Source organism: Gekko japonicus, unplaced genomic scaffold (assembly GCF_001447785.1).
Source record: "Gekko japonicus isolate JY-2015 unplaced genomic scaffold, Gekko_japonicus_V1.1 scaffold1469, whole genome shotgun sequence".
Lineage (NCBI taxonomy): Eukaryota > Metazoa > Chordata > Lepidosauria > Squamata > Gekkonidae > Gekko > Gekko japonicus.
In genome coordinates this window covers 135,466-151,981 of record NW_015163133.1, presented here as the reverse complement: position 1 = coordinate 151,981, position 16,516 = coordinate 135,466, and the positions used below count along the sequence as shown (strand labels likewise).

The 16,516-nt window shown below is 45.9% G+C and overlaps 1 protein-coding gene across 2 annotated transcripts in view; it reads right to left on the bottom strand.

Moving 5' to 3' along the window:
* The window catches only part of REEP1 (receptor accessory protein 1), a 51,881-nt gene extending 35,491 nt beyond the window's left edge, over positions 1-16,390 (bottom strand). The window contains exons 1-3 of one of the 2 annotated variants that reach the window (XM_015406955.1): positions 16,284-16,390; positions 14,470-14,542; positions 2,534-2,610 (exon numbers count right to left, since the gene is read on the bottom strand). In XM_015406955.1, coding sequence (XP_015262441.1) covers positions 2,534-2,610; positions 14,470-14,542; positions 16,284-16,375 — 242 coding nt within the window. In that variant the 5' untranslated portion in view covers positions 16,376-16,390. Of the gene's footprint in view, positions 1-2,533; positions 2,611-14,469; positions 14,543-15,944; positions 15,977-16,283 lie in introns of those variants that run through there. The other variant, XM_015406956.1, reaches the window with a different exon arrangement.
* Between the last annotated feature and the right edge of the window lie 126 nt (positions 16,391-16,516).

Below are 16,516 nucleotides of genomic sequence, written 5' to 3'. Positions count from 1 at the left end.
CACTGTGGAGGCAGGGCTGCCAGGATCACTAAGGTGTTACTGCTGGCACATGCTCCCTCATGGCTTTAAGCACCCTGCAACTGCTGCTGCACCTGACAGACAACTGCCAAATGTAGGAGGGGGGAGAATGTTTGAAGCCATAGGGAGGATGGGCCAGCAGCTTTGCTTCACCTCAGAGGTCGCTGGCCACTCCTGATTTCCTCAACTGTCATTAGCTCTCTGTAGTCCCCTGTAACTGTTTTTTTTAACCTCAGAACACTGAGCTCTGCAGCTGACCAATCAGACAGTGGGGGGTGCAAAGAGTCAGCAGCCTGGCAGCACATAGGAATCAATGGGGGGAGCACATTTTACCCCTTTTGACCCCCTTAGGGGTCAAATTTCTAAATATCCCTTCTTAGTGAACATCTACATTACGGTAGGAGCGCTCTCCCTGAATTTGGTGTTTCTAGGTCCAGCGGTTTGGACTGCGCATTGATTTTACGGTGAGGGGACTTTCTTTTATATATATAGATTTGCATTTATATCCCACCCATCCCGCGGGCGGGCTCAGGGCGGGTCACATCATTGAAATAAATACAATTTCAGTTTAAAACATTAAACATTAAAACACAACAAAACATTATAACAATTAAAGCTTGGAATAGCATAAGTTGGCTATAAAATTCTGGCCTGATAGTACAATGGGTTAAAGGCCAGTTTTCGGTGGACGGTAGACAGATGATAGATGGGTGACAGCAGACAGCCATAGATGGGCACCCGCTGCCTCAACCAAAGGCCTGGCAGAACAGCTCCATCTTGGAGGCCCTGTGGAATTGGAGGAGATCCTGCGGGGGGGGGGGGGGCTGGTCTCGACGGGGAGCCTGTCCCACCAGGCTGGGGCCAGGACAGAAAAAGCCCTGGCCCTGGTCGAGGCAAGACGGGCGTCCCTCGGGCCAGGGACCACCAGGAGGTGTTGATCTTTTGCGTGTAACGCTCTTCAAGGCATATATGGGAAGAGGCGGTCCCTTAGATATGTGGGTCCCAGGCCGTATAAGGCTTTGAAGGTCAAAACTAGCACCTTGAAGTGAATCTGGTACTCAACTGGCAACCAATGCAGTTGGCAGAGCACGTGCCTAACGTGAGCCCACACGGGTGTTGACGTCAGCAGGCACGCCGCGACATTCTGCACAAGTTGTAATTTCCAGATCGGCTTCAAGGGTAAGCCTGCGTAGAGCGAGTTGCAGTAATCAAGCCTGGAAGTGACCACTGCATGGGTCACCGTCGCTAGGTCTCGGGGGGGAAGATAGGGCTTCAGCAGCCTCAGATGGAAAAATGCAGATCTGGCAACTGCCGCAACCTGGGCCTCCATGGAGAAAGAGGCATCCAGGGTCACTCCCAGACTCCTCCCTGTCTGGGCCGGCACCAAAGGTGCCCCTTAGCTGCTGAGGGAGGCAGATTCAGTACTTTGGATCCACAGACTTTTCCAGTAGTACCAGTTCTAAGTAAGCTGGTTTACCTGGTTATGATTTACCTGGTTATGACCTATTGAGGTTAACTGGTTTGGTTCGTCCAGTCACCATTAGTTAGCAGAGTGCTAAAATAAAGCTACAAATGCAGGAGCGGCACTACCAAGGTTACTCAGCTCACAAAACTACACAGGGCCACACTGCCAGTTTAGAAGAAAAATATTTCTCTCTCTATTTGAGAAGTACACTTTGGATAGGAAAGAGGAGAGATTGAGAGATTGATAGAGAGCCAGTTTGGTGTAGTGGTTAAGTGCGTGGACTCTAATCTGGGAGAACCGGGTTTGATTCCCCACTCCTCCACTTGCACCTGGCTGGATGACCTTGGGCAAGCCGTAGTTCTGATACGAGCTGTCCTTGAAAAAGAGCCGTTTCTGTCAAGAGCTCTCTCAGCCCCACCCGCCTCAAAAGGGGTGTCTGTTGTGGGGAGGGGGAAGGGAAAGGAGTTTGTAAGCTGCTCTGAGACTCCCTTAGGTAGTGAAGGGCCATGGGGTATAAGTCCCATCTCTTCTTCTCTTCTTCTTCTACTAACTTACTAAAGGATAGAGGCAGATGGCAAGAGGCCCATCTGCCTCATGGTGCCAAGAGAGGACAGCATGCGCACGCTGGTAGAGAGCAAGTCTGAGTGAGAGAGGAGCAGGAAAGGGAAACTGGTCCCTGAGATCACAATCTGCATATCAAAGAGGACAGTGGCAGAAGAACAGAGACAGGAAGGAAGGCCAGTGTGCCTGCCTAGCCTCTCTTGCCCCTCAGTCTGGAGGTCTGAGGCAGGTGGACATCGCGCACCTGGAACTTCCAACAGTATCTTCATAAGAGGTATCCTAGGAAGTCCCATTCTGACCCCTTTCCCCTTATCTTCACTCTCACTCCACCACCAGACAAGGAAGTGCCCAACTCCACACGCACCTGATGCCGATGGGCTCTTCCTAGTATTAAGTCATGCTAATATAAGTATCACACCTTTTAAAACGTGTACATTTCCCTCCATTCATTTCATTATTATGAAGGGAGCATCTTTATGACATACTAACCAGCAAAGAAAAATGTCCGTAAACGTCTCTACTGTTGTGAAGACTGCAAATATGATCCAATACATCATCCATTTCACCTAGGAGGAAAAAAAAGTGGGTTATAAGTGGATAACTCTTCTGGGAATTGAATATCCCTCTGGCACCCAAAGGCCAGAACCCTGTCAGTAGGGAAGTAAAGGAGTCAGATTTTGTGGTACCCATTGAAGTACAGCAAAGTGTTGATTATTTGATTGATTGTTGTATTTTTACAAATGGATAATGGTGGCTGGGTTTTCTCCTTTGGATACTATAAGTCTTGAACATTCTCAAGTCAGGGATAGCTTACAAAGTGAGACACAAAATAATGTCACGTGGGAATAGATGGGAAAACATGGAATGGGTTTCAGTCCCGTGGCACCTTTAAGACCACAAAGTTTTATTCAAGGTATAAGCTTTCATGTGCACACACACTCTTCTTCAGATACAATGAAATGGAAATTTCCAGTCCATACATCTTGGTAGAGGGTGAGCAGTAAATTAGTATACAGCATGATGAAGACATTCAACAGATTCAAGGAACCAAATATTTATTATTTATTTAAATAGGAATAACAAGCTTAGTTTACATGGTTACCATTTGTATGGGCTTAATTCTGGGGGGAAACATAGTGACATATTTCGTTCCTTCACCATGTTTCCCCTTGAAATTAAAACCCGAACAAATGGTAACCATATAAACTAAGCTTGTTATTCCTGTTTGCTCCTTGAATCTGTTAAACATCTTCATTCTGCTGTATGCTAATTTACTGCTCACCCTCTATCTATATGTATGGACTGGTAATTTCCATTGCATTATATCTGAAGAAGTGTGTCTGCCTATGAAAGCTGATACCTTGAATAAAACTCTGTTGGTCTTAAAGGTGACACTGTGTTCTGCTGTTTCGGCCCAACATGGCCGCCCACCTGAATCTGGTTTCAGTAGCAACTCTGAAGCTTCTTTCAAGTTGCAATTAATGAGGCTTCTTTTAAATCAGCTTAAATCCCTCAAACAAGAAATATAAAATGAATTTAAACATTAACTCAATTCAATTAGTACTTCTACTAGGGCTGCCAAGTGGGGGTGGGGGGCGGGTAAACCCCCGCTTTGGAGGCCCGATTTACGCCGCTGCGGAATTGGGCCCTGGGGGGAACCCCACCCCCGTGTGCGCGTCACCAGGAAGTGACATGGGCACGCTGGGGGCGGGGCCACAGCCATACAAGGGAAAACTCTATGGTTTTCCCTTGTATGGCCGTGGCCCCACCCCCAATGTGCCTGGCGTCCTCCCGTCACTTCCGGGTGATGTGCGTGCGGCGCACGCTTCGCACGCGCGCGCACACACAAGACGCCAGCCGCTCACGGCGAAGATACACTTGGCAACCCTAACTTCCACTGATGATTTAGCAAATCCTGTGAGAAGGGAAAACTACAGAAAGCTGTGAAGAAAACAGACCAAAATACTACGAAAGTGAAAGGCCTTTTCAAAACAGAGAGGAAGCTCAGAAAGTGGATGAAAATAGGAGGGGGCTAAACCTGGTTTTAAAGGATTTCCTCAGTTTGTGGGGGGGCAACACGGGTACATTCATGTCAAAATGTCTTCACTGTTGCTCATAAGAAGCCATACTTAGAATTTCAAAGGCAATAATTTTGAAGACAACAAAATATCAAGATCTATCTACAGAAATCTTAAAGAAAAGGCATGGATTGAGTAGTCTCAACTAGGAAGAATCTTGAAGCTGACATTTCATACACATTGGGTACCCTTTTCATCTAAGGGTATTAAGCAATGGCCTTGCTTATGTTATTCACACCTTTAAAGAAGAATCAGAGGTACTTACAAGTCCTGAAAATCAGCACCAAAGATATGGATTCTGAACTCAGGGAGCATGAAGAAGATTCCTAAACTATCTAAGAGCATATTCCTTATTTACTGTTGCATGGTACTTGGGGGGAGGTGTTACTACTTTGTCTTACAACTTAAAACATATCCTTTAATGTTAAACGTTTAGGGTCCTGTTTAAAAAGCTTTACTGTACCTTACAATCACCTCCCCTTCCTCTCCCCACAACAGACACCCTGTGAGGCAGGTGGGGCTGAGAGAGCTCAAAGAGAACTGCTCTTGAGATAGATCAAGGTGGGCAGCCATGTTGATTTATTTGTTTGTTTATTTAGTTTATTCAATTTATACCCCGCCCTCCCCGCAATGCGGGCTCAGGGCGGCTTACATGGAGGCAAACGCCAATATAAAACATATTTAAAACACAACAGTACAAAAACATTATTTACAAGTTCTTAACTAAAGTGCTCTTGATGTTCAACGAGATATTTCATAGATGGCGTAATTCAGCTGTTCAGTATCATCTGTTCCAGGGAAACATTGATGTTCCCTCATCCAGGGCCAGGTGAAGATGGAATCATAATGATGGTAGTGGCGGCTCCTACTCATACGCCTGGTGGAAGAGCTCCGTCTTACAGGCCCTGCGGAACTGCACAAGGTCCCGCAGGGCCCGGATCTCCTCCGGGAGCTCTTCCACCAGGTAGGAGCCGCCACCGAGAAAGCCCTGGCCCTGGTAGCAGCCAACCTGGCCTCTTTAGGGCCTGGCATTGCCAGGAGGTGTTGCGTCCCGGACCGAAGTGATCTGAAGCAATACAACGAAGTTAGAGTCCAATGGCACCTTTAAGACCAACAATTTTTATTCAAGATGAGAGCTTTCCTGTGCAGTTCGTTAGATGATGAAATTGAATTACATAGCATAGTTGTATATATAGGGGTGGCTTGTTAAATTAATATGCAAAATAGTAAATATTTTAAAAAACAGATCAAAAGAATGACACACTAGGTTTCTGGTTATCATTTGTTTCAGTTCAGCTGGGGGGGGCAGACAACATAGGTAATAAATATGTTAGAACTGGAGATTGATGTGTCCTAATTTGTGAGATTTGTGTTCTTAAGATAACAGCTCTGAGAGAACTGTGACTGACCCTAGGTCACCCAACTGGCTTCATGTGAAGGAGAAATGGGGAATCAACCCCAGTTCTCCAGATTCTAGTCCACTGCTCTTAACCAAGGCACCAAATTAGCTAAGGCGGAGAGGGCGGGGTAGAAATCGAATAAATACATAAATAAAAATAAGTATGGCTTTGTAAGGTACAATGGTTTTATGAAGTGGCAAATAAAATGCAAGTCTGTGGTCAGGCAGGCAAAATGGGAATATGAGGAGCATATAGCAAAAAACATAAAGACCAACAATAAAACTTTCTTCAAATACATTAGAAGCAGGAAACCAGCCAGGGAGGCAGTGGGGCCCTTGGACGACCAAGGGGAAAAGGAGTACTGAAGGATGATAGGGAAATGGCTGAGAAGCTGAATGCATTTTTTGCCTCCGTCTTCACTGTGGAAGATGAGAGGTGCTTGCCCACTCCAGAGCCACTGAGTTCGGGAGGGGTGTTGAAAGACCTGAGTCAGATTGAGGTGACGAGAGAGGAGGTCCTAAAACTGATAGACAACTTAAAAACTGATAAATCACCAGGCCCAGATGGCATACATCCGAGAGTTCTGAAAGAACTCAAATGTGAACTTGTAGATCTCCTGACAAAGATATGTAATCTTTCCTTAAAATCTGCCTCCATTCCTGAGGATTGCTATTGAGGCAGACTCAGCATGGGTTCTGTCTGGGAAGATCTTGTCTCACTAACCTGTTAACGTTCTTTGAGGGGGTGAACAAACATGTGGACAAGGGGGATCCAATAGATATTGTTTACCTTGACTTCCAGAAAGCTTTTGGTAAAGTTCCTCATCAAAGGCTCCTAAGTAAGCTCAACAGTCATGGGACAAATGGACAAGTCCTCTTGTGGATCAGAAACTGGCTAATTAATAGGAAACAGAGAGTGAGTATAAATGGGCAATTTTCTCAGTGGAGGGTGGTAAGCAGTGGGGTACCACAAGGATCAGTACTCAGTCCGATGCTTTTTAACTTGTTTATTAATGATTTGGAGTTCGGAGTAAGCAGTGAAGTAGATAAATTTGCAGATGACACAAAGTTATTCAGGATGGTGAGAACCAGGCCAGGGAAGATTGTGAGGCACTCCAAAGGGATCTGTTGAGGATGGGCGAGTGGGCGTCAATGTGGCAAATGGGGTTCAATGTGGCCAAGTGCAAGGTGATGCACATTGGAGCCAAAAATCCTAAATATAAATACACATTGATGGGGTCTGAACTGGCAGAGACTGAACAAGAGCGAGATCTTGAAGTCACAGTAGATAACTCAATGAAAATGTCAAGACAGTGTGCGACTGCAATAAAAAAGGCCAACGCTATGCTGGGGATTATTAGGAAGGGAATTGAAAACAAATCAGCCAGTATCATAATGCCCCTGTATAAATCAATGGTGCGACCTCATTTGGAGTACTGCGTACAGTTCTGGTCACCACGCCTCAAAAAGGATATTATAGCATTGGAAAAAGTGCAGAAAAAGGCAATTAGAATGATAAAAGGGTTCGAACACTTTCCTTATGAAGAAAGGTTAAAGCGCTTCGGGCTCTTTAGCTTGGAGAAATGACAGCTGAGGGGTGACAGGATTGAGGTTTATAAGATTATGCATGAGATTGGGCCTCCTCCCCTCCCCCCCAAGGACCGCAGATCCTGGAAGTCAAACTGGGACCACACAATCTGCTGTTGAGGCATGTTGTTGTTTAAATGTTGATGATTTTATGGAATTAGACTGATAGTTTTATAGATTTTAATTGGTTATTGTGAGATGTTTTACATTGTACCTGCCCTGAGCCTACAAATGTGGGGAAGGCAGGATATAAGCCGAACAATATAAATGCATAACTACAAGATTATAAATAAGCGCTTTACTTCTACTGAGGATCACCAAGAGACAGTATAATGAAATCACTATGGAAAATACTGCCCATAACAAGGAAATGTCCAGGTGACGTGGTACCGGGAGTGTGTTGAGCCCTGTGCTCTGCCCAACTATCTAAGAGTTGGGTTTAGAGTAACAATACCCCCCGTCCAACATGATTTCCATCTCATCTGGTTTGTTTGTCCACATCTGGTCTCCAGACACAAATTAAGGGCTTCTATTGCCTTCCTAAATATAGATGGAAAGGAAGGAGGATCTTGTGCCATTTTAAGTTCTCTAAGGTGATAAGTTTCATCTCTAGCGCCTATTTCATCAGATGCATGAAATGAAATAATATCACATACACAGATATAGGGGCAAAATTGTCACAGGAAGCTAACAGAAATAAAGTTGAGTCATTCAAAATGTGGTGTTAAGAGAAGAGTTTTAGCAATAACTGTGTGCCACCAAAATGACAAAACAGGTGGGGGGTTCTAGATCAAGTCAAGCACGAACTGTCCCTAGAAGCTAAAATGACAAAACAGAAGCAATCATATTATGAAAAGACCAGACTCACTGGAAAAGGCAATAACACTGGGGAAAGCTGAAGGCAGCAGGAAAAGAGGAAGACCCAATATGAGTTGGCTTGAATGACTCAAGGAAGACAAGGTCCTTACTTTGCAAGACCTGGGCAAGGCTGTCAACAATTGGGACGTTTTGGAGGATACTGATTCATAGTGACTTGACCACACTTAACACACAAAATTACGTTAAGCTACCTTAACTTCAGAGTCATTTTTCCTTTTTTCTTATAGTTCCTTTAGGAAGTTATTTTTTCTGCAGTCCTACGGAGTCCCCTGAATAGGGAGAAACTCCAACTTTCCCTGTAGGTGACATGTTCATGGGGGTTTTTTCATCTTCCCCAAGGCCAGTCAGTTTACCATTAGATAGAGTGATCGTTGTTATAGGTATAGCACTGCCAGCAGCTTCAGCGTTGTACCCTAACCAAAAGAGGAGCAAGGCTGAAAAATGAAGGGCCATTCTTGTAATTTAAGAGCAGTACAAGAGTCCAGGGCCATCTTTATATTTAGCCCTGGGAGGGGCAAGGGGGGGAAAGATGCAAGGGTATGCCTTGAGTTCTATTTCTGGATATGAATACAACACAGACCATGTCTTCAGGACAGAAAGTATCAGAGCTGATTCTCATCTCCATGGGACAACAAACAGAATGAATTTTCCAGACACAGCCTCAGTTTGCACAGCTGGTAATCATGGGCATACCACTGAATAATCTTACTTTTTTATTCTAGAATTTAGCTTACAGCCCTAACTATCCTCATGTAGTCTCCACTACAAGCGAGTTAACTATTTAAATGTCAGAGGGAGATGTCCTTATATTACATGACACCTTCTATTTATATTGCCTGGCGCCGCAGGATACTCTCGTCGTGACCCCGTCTCATAAAGCGCGGAGAGCTTTGAGGGTCTCACTAATTTCCACTGGATAGTTGAAAATCAATGTAGTTTTTCTTTAAAATGTCACTGTCATGATTTCAATCCCATAACCATGCCTGAAACCAGACTGGAATGGATCCGTCCAAACAGTGTGCTTCATTCAGGAAGCCCTGAATTTGCCCAGCCACCCCTTGTTCAAACACCTCGCTCAGCCATTCTCTAAAGGTGATACGTGGCAGTGATCAGAGAGATCCTCTCTGGCAGAGGAGGCAGAAGCAGGTAAGGGTCATCATCTGATTTTTTAAAAAAATTATTGATTTTGTTTACGTCATTTATAGTTCGCCTTTCTCACTTGGACTCAAGGTGGACAAAGCTGAAGAACCTGACCTCCCAGTGAGCAGTGAGGAGGCGCTGGTGACCCTGAGGATCCGTAGGCTGTCCCCTGCTCTGATGCGTCCTGGAGAAAGGGGCTGGGTGGTCAGAAATCACTGCCATAAAAAGCCACGGCTGTCAATGAAAGGGAACTCAACTCCTGCAAGGAGGAAGTGGTGACCTTTGGGTCTAGAGTTGGTCTGGGTGGCCTAATGTGATAACCACAGGAGGCATCAAGGGAGGAGCAATCTGTGGCTCAAGCGGACTTGATAATTTCATCTGTGGTGGTGCAGGTCTAGGGGAGTGATCAGCTTGGAAGGCAGATGTTGCATAATGATCCCTAGAGTGGCAGTGGGATCAGCGGGGAGACTACCAGTGTGGAAAGTGGCAATCTCAGGATTGTAGATTCAGGAGGGTGGCCATGTTGGTCTGAAGCAGCAGAACAAAGTTTCAGTCCAGTCAGGCACCTTTAAGACCAACCAAGTTTTACTCTGGGCATAAGCTTTCGTGGGCATGCACACTTCTTCAGATACCTGAGATACCTTCTTAAAGGAGTGTATGTGCTGCACAAAAACGTCTACCTAGAATAAAACTTTGTTGGACTCAAACTTTCATCTCAGGATTGATGGTCTGGAGAGGGATGTCAGTATTGCCGTGGAAAGAAATGACACCGGGATCCACACAAGGGCTGCCAAGAAGAGTAGCCGGATGCAGAGTAACAAGAACAGCATGCCTCTATGTGCTGTCTGTGGGTGCAGATTGAAGGTGCAGGTGGCCATGAGGCTGAGCTCGTGAGGATGCCAGTCACACTACTGAGAGCCTTTCCAAGAGGCTCTAGATGGCTGGCCCCTGAGGAGCTGCCTGAAAGTCTTGTGCAGAATCCTCCAACTGATCCCATGACAAGAAGTAGTTGTGAGGGTATTTGACAGAGGGGTAGCTTGTCTCTGATGGTTTCCAAGATCAACTCGGGTTTGAGCAAGGACTGCAGAGGTCCTTTAGTCATAAGGTCACAAGCCAGTTTTACTCCTTTTATCGGACAGATTCACTAACCTTGCCCTTGCTGTTGCAAGATTTTCCCATTGGTTCAGTGTTGTGTCCAGACAATGCTACTTAACAGATGGGTTTCGTCAAGGAGCTTTAATAAGATTAAAGGAAAGGAAAGGTCTAGCGTAGGGACCAAAGACTGAGCAGTAGAAGGTGGCAGCAGTGCTCTTTTGTTTCTTTTTCTTGTCCATCCTTGTTTCTCCCTGCTTGTCTTCCAAGATCTGACGAGATCAGGCTAGCCTGGGCTATCCAGGTCAGGACGTTGACATGGTAGCCAGCATCAATGTTGGTCCCAAAGCTGTTTTCAATACCATAGATTTGGACAATATCGAGGTGGTGATGGTGTCCAGGGGTCACTTGGGGCCGGACCAGGAGCTGGCACAAATGGCGGTGGCGGCAAGCCCCGCCCCCAGCTCCCCGCGCCAAAGCGCTGCGGTCCGGGGGAGGCCTGAGGAGGCCCGTCATTGGCCTCCCGGGGCCCACGCTGGAGTGCTGCGGCCCGGGGGAGGCCTAAAGAAGCCCTTTGCTGGCCTCCCAGGGCCCACACTGGAGTGCTGCAGCCCGGGGGAGGCCTGAGGAGGCCCATCGCCGGTCTCCCAGGGCCCACGCCAGAGCACTGCGGCCTGGGAAAGGCTTTGATCGCGATAAGTGAGGGATCCGTGGGGGTGGTGGGGGCTTGATGGGGAGGTGGGAGAGCCTCCCTCCCTCTCCCCATCTCTTTGCCCTCTTTCTTTCCTTCCTTTCTTCTCTTTCTTTCTTTCCCTTTTCTTCCTTCCTTTCTTTTCCTCCTTCTTTCCTTCGCTTTCTTTCTTTCCCTCTTTCCTGCTCTTTCTTTTCCTTCTTTCCTTTATCTCCTTTTCCCCTTCTCTCCCTCCTTTCGTTCTCTCCTTTTCGTCTTTCCCTCCTTTCTTCCCTTCTCTTTCTTTCTTTCCCTTCTTCTTTTCTTCTCTTTCCTTCCCTCTTTTTATCCCCTTTCTTTCCTTCCTTCCTTCCTTTTTTCTTTCTCTTTCCTTCCCTTTCCTCCTTCTCTCTACTCTCTCTCTCTCTTTCCTTCCCTCTTTCCTCCTTCTGCGGCTCAACTCTAGTCTTCTCTCTTCACTCCCCCCCCCCCGCAGGCCGGCTGGGGGAGGAAAGGGGAGGCTTTTGAAGATGCCTTCCCCCCTTTTGCTCCCCCTTCTGACATCACTTCCGGTGATGTCAGGGGGCGTGGCATATGCTAATAAGCCATTATGCTAATAGCCAAGTAGCTCATTAGCATACCTTATGCTAATGAGCTCCTGCAGCTCTTTTTCTACGAAATGACCCGTGATGGTGTCAACCTTGTCATTGAAAGCACTTGCTCCTACAGGAGTAGACAGAGGACAGATGGCTGTTTGTGCTCAGTCTGCCTTGTAAATTAATGGCTACAGTCATCAATGTCATGGCCCTCTCTTAAGACAGAGGAGGCAATGATCACGGCCATCCTTAGATGGTTACTTCCCCCCATGGTCATGTCACTTTTTAAAGGAAGCAGTCCTTGCCATGGACAGAAAAAGTACAAAATACTCTGTTTATTTAACTTCCCCTCTTTTTCAGCACCCTCACAAAATAACTATACCAATAACCCTTTTACACATGCATAATTAAAAGTCCTTGACTATTAACAAATATGGAAAACAAAACAATGGCCCACAGACTGCTCACTCTACATTCCAATTCTGAAAAAGGAGACACCAAAAATTACAGCAACTATTGGACAATGACATTAATTTCTCTTGAGAGTAAAGCGATGCTCAAAACCTTACAACAAAGACTGTTACCGTATATGGAATGAGAAATGCCAGATTTTCAGGCTGGATTCAGTAATGGAAGAGGCACGTAAAATCATATTGTAAAATCAGCTAGATTACAGCAAAGCTTTTGACTGTGTGGATCATGAAAACTATAGCTGTTTTTTTAAAACATGGGTGTGCCACAATATCTGATTTTTTTGATACACAACCTGTATTCTGGACAAGCAGTAACTGTTAGGGGATAATATGGAGAAACAGAATGGTTTCCAATTTGCAAAGGTATCAAACATGAATATTTAATTATACTTCTGTGCGCAATCACACTGCCTGTCTTTCACAGAATTTATCCTATTTCTAAATGACAATGTGTTCCTTTCCTTTGGGCAAGTATGTCAAACTTGGGCCTCATTTGCCATATGTTTCTTAACTGCCTGTCTTTGGTATCTGTAAGCTCACTGCCTTGTTTCACTCTGGCTGGGAATTGGGGTGTGTGTGAGTGCGTGTGTGGAACTGCTTTGATGAGAGTCATGCTAGACTTGCTTTCCTATGCGGAATATAGCTACATCAACTCCGTTCATAGTACCATGGGTGGTACATGGGTATGAGGGGGCCCCCTCCCTACCATTGGGACGGAACCCACTAGGCCCGGGGACTTACAGGCCTGGTGGTTAGAGTTGGCCCAACAGTGGACTTTTATTCAACAGACTTTGGCCAAGGCAAAAGGGGATTATAAAGCCCAAACAGATAAAACCAGGACACCCAAGTGAGATATTAACCCTGGGGACTTGGTGTCCATTTCCAGTAAAAACTTGAGGGGGTTACAGCCTGGGGAAAAACTGGGATGGAAATATGTTGGGCTTTTTAAGGTGGTGAGAGTTATCAACAAAGTGGCTGTGGAATTGGACTTGCCAAAGGATTTACGACACATCCATCCAGTTTTCCATTTCAGTCTACAGAAGAAGGATCCTGGACCCTCCAGATGGAGACCTCAACTTCCAGCTCCACCTCCCCTGATGGTGAATGGGGAACTCCACTAAGTGGTGGAAGAGGTTTTAGACTCTAAGGTAAAATGGGGCCACCTCTACTATCTCATCAACTGGCAAGACTTCGACCCTAGTCACAATGAATGGGTCTGAAGTCATCATGTCAAAGTCCCGAGATTAGTTCAAGCATTCCATAAAGCTCACCCTCACAAACTTGGGGGGTGAAGGACCTTTGGGGGGGGCAGAATGTCAAGCTTGGGCCTCATTTGCCATATGTTTCTTAATTGCCTGTCTTTGGTATCTGTAAGCTCACTACCTTATTTCACTTTGGCCGGAAATTGGGGGGGGGGGGGTGGAGTGTATGAGTGCGTGTGTGGAATTGCTTTGCTACAAGTTGCGCTGACTTGTAACTGCGTCCATGCAGGTCTTCCCCTTGGTGGGAAGTATGCGTGCTTGACCTTGAGTACCAGACACTGGTATCAGACGCAGCTAGATGATGTAACTGTAGATTTGCAGGTGTTGTAGGAGGGCTGATGGTGTACAGTAGATTTTGGCAGGCTGGATGTATGCGTGTGATTGATCTGGTCACGTGTTGTGTGCGTTTGCTTGATCTGGTCACGGTGGGGGGGGATTGTTTGAATTATGTATCATTGGAGAACTGGGGCCAAGAGAGTGTCGTTGGGAGTGAGTTCCTTCAAGACCTGACAAAGTATGCCCGTCCCCCTCACAACATTTTTGCTCTCACACTCATGTATACAGCTATCATTTTTAAAAGATCTTGCCCTCCTCCAAGGAGCTCAGGCTGGTATTTCATTTTTGTTATCTGACACTGATGCATATGTCTCTTATAAAGTTTCATTACTTGCCCTTGCTGCAAAGAATATACGTTCCAATGTGGCATCGGGAAGGGGCATTATTCAGGCTACTGTATTAAATGAGTCATATTTTGCCATTGATTTCTGGCACTTTTATATATTCTGATATCAACCTATAGCTTGTTCACAATTTGTATTTTGTAATTTTGTAACGGCCAACGGCTAATCACAATGAACTAAACTGAAACGGTATTTATATATGCACGTATTTATTTATTTCACTTATACCCCACTTTTCTCCCCAGTGTGTGAGTTTGTGTCTGTGTCGTGGTTTCCGTGTGCTTTGGATGTGGTGCCTTTTCATATTTTTGTCAATCTCCAGGCAAATATAAAAAAAGCTCTGTTCTTTTGACAGGTGCTACTTCATCAAACCACTACAATGGAAGCTAATATACACATTATTTGACACAAAGTCAAAATGTAGAGAAATCACAGCTGCCACTCCGAAGTATGTACGTTCTTAAAAGAACAAGGAATGTGCATTACAAGGCCTTAGCAAACAGAAACTCAAATTTATTTTAGGGATCCAATGGCAGAGGACACAGGATAATCCCAGAACAGCTACTTACATATTCTTTAATATCCTTCGATTTTACAGCTTTGTAAGAGTAATACGCAGGGTAGAGAGTGCCAAATATAAGCCTGAAAGACAAAATTAATTTTGAAAATCACTTTCTGTCACAAGGATGTATGTACTACACGCAAATAGACTTGGGGGGGGGGTTTCCAAATGGCAGGATTTCTCACAAATTATTAATTAGCTGCCATTCCTGCAACAGTGGAATCAGCTGCCTGGGGAGGTGGGGAGCTCCCCCTCACTGGCACTCTTTTGAGCCGCGGCTGGACAAACACTGGTCAGGGATGCTCCAGGCTGATTCTGCATTGGGCAGGGGGCTGGACTAGGTGACCTATATGGACCCCTCCCACTCTATGATTCTATGATTCCTGTTCTCAATAAAAGATGAGTTAAAGTGAGAGAGAAACACAAACATACAAGCTGTTGTTTTAAACAATATACATACTACTTGTAGACCCAAATGTAGTCTAAAAGGGGTGCCTGTAGTCATACAGAATGCCCTGTCCTGGCAAAGAGCATTTTTATACACACCTCATATAAATACACAACCTGACTCCCAGCTTATCAATTGTTGATATTACTAAAAGAACAGTTTATGCTTAAACAAAGTCTTGCTGTCCAATTTCATTGTTACTGCCTATCACACCAAAGACATTTTCTCTCACACAACAGATGTTTCCTTGTCTCTCTTCAGTTAGCCGCTGTTGTCACTTGCAGCCCAAATAAAAAACTGATAGCCCCAAATCTCTCACTGACAGCGTACAACCCTTTGAGTCTTCTCTTCTTTTCCAAAGCAAAACGAGCACCAAGCTTTATGTCTGAAACAATCTTATAATCCACCGAGGTATTTCTTCTTACTCCCGAGGGCCAGAAATAAAGCCCCCAAACACCATCATGTCCCAGTCAAAGAAGAAGAAAAACAACCCCAGTTAATATGCCTCACCACAGCCCAAAATCATTGTGTTCCAGTGTGGAGAATAGAGTCAATAACCCAAAACGAAGGATCCCTCCCTGAAAGTCCGAAATAGGCCTGGAAAGGGCCCTTTCCCCTCCCTGATGGCCAGCTCTCCGGATCAGACACTATCCAGGGCTTACTGCTAGGCGAAAAGCACAAAGAAAAGCAGAGCTCGCTGGAAAATGTCCTCTTCTCACAGTGCAACAATAGAACTGAGGGGAAAGGGGGTGCCTGGCCCTGGGGCTCATGATGCCTGTGTGGTGGGAAATCCAGAGCCAGGCATCAAATGAATGACCCCAGTGATTGCTTCCCTATACAACCCGATGGCTACAGATGGAATGTGTGTAAGAAGTGTGTTTCTGTCCCATTATTTATTTATTTATTTTTCGTACTTATACCCCGCCCTCCCCAGTGGGCTCAGGGCGGCTTACAGGGGCAAGAACAACTTGCCATGGTAAAACAATATATACATAAAAATTTAAAACATATGCTACATATTAAAATCTAATCACAAAGTGCTCAGTGCCATTCATAATCTGAAGATGGCGGATCGAGTGTCCAAAGTCCCAAGAAGACGGCAGAAGGATTCTTCCATAGTAGGTGTTTAATCGGGACCTCAGGGCGGTGGTGGTGGTATAGTAGGGGCGGCAGCTCCTACTGGAAAGCCTGGCGGAAGAGCTCCGTCTTGCAGGCCCTGCGGAACTGCATAAGGTCCGGCAGGGTTATGTGTGCCACCCCTTTCCGTGACACCTTTGCAAGCCCCGAGCCCAGTGCGTATAGATGGCCTCTTCACAAGAAGTACATTTTCTGCGTATGGGCTGTGCACAAGGGATGAGTTACAAAATACCCACCTGGTGCAGGTGCATGCACACGCCCGCCCTCCCGCCCCGAGGCATGCCCACAGTGAGGGCGGTGGTGCTCTTTTTGTTCCTCGGAATTCCATCCCTGACGCTGCTGTCCCTGCCCCTTGCAACGGGAGCCAAGGCCAGCAGCAGCAGAGACAGGCCCGCGGTCTCCTGGGGGGAAGGACTTGAGTGGCCTACTTGGGGTGCGAGCCTGGACCTGGGAGCCACTCGCTCCGGGG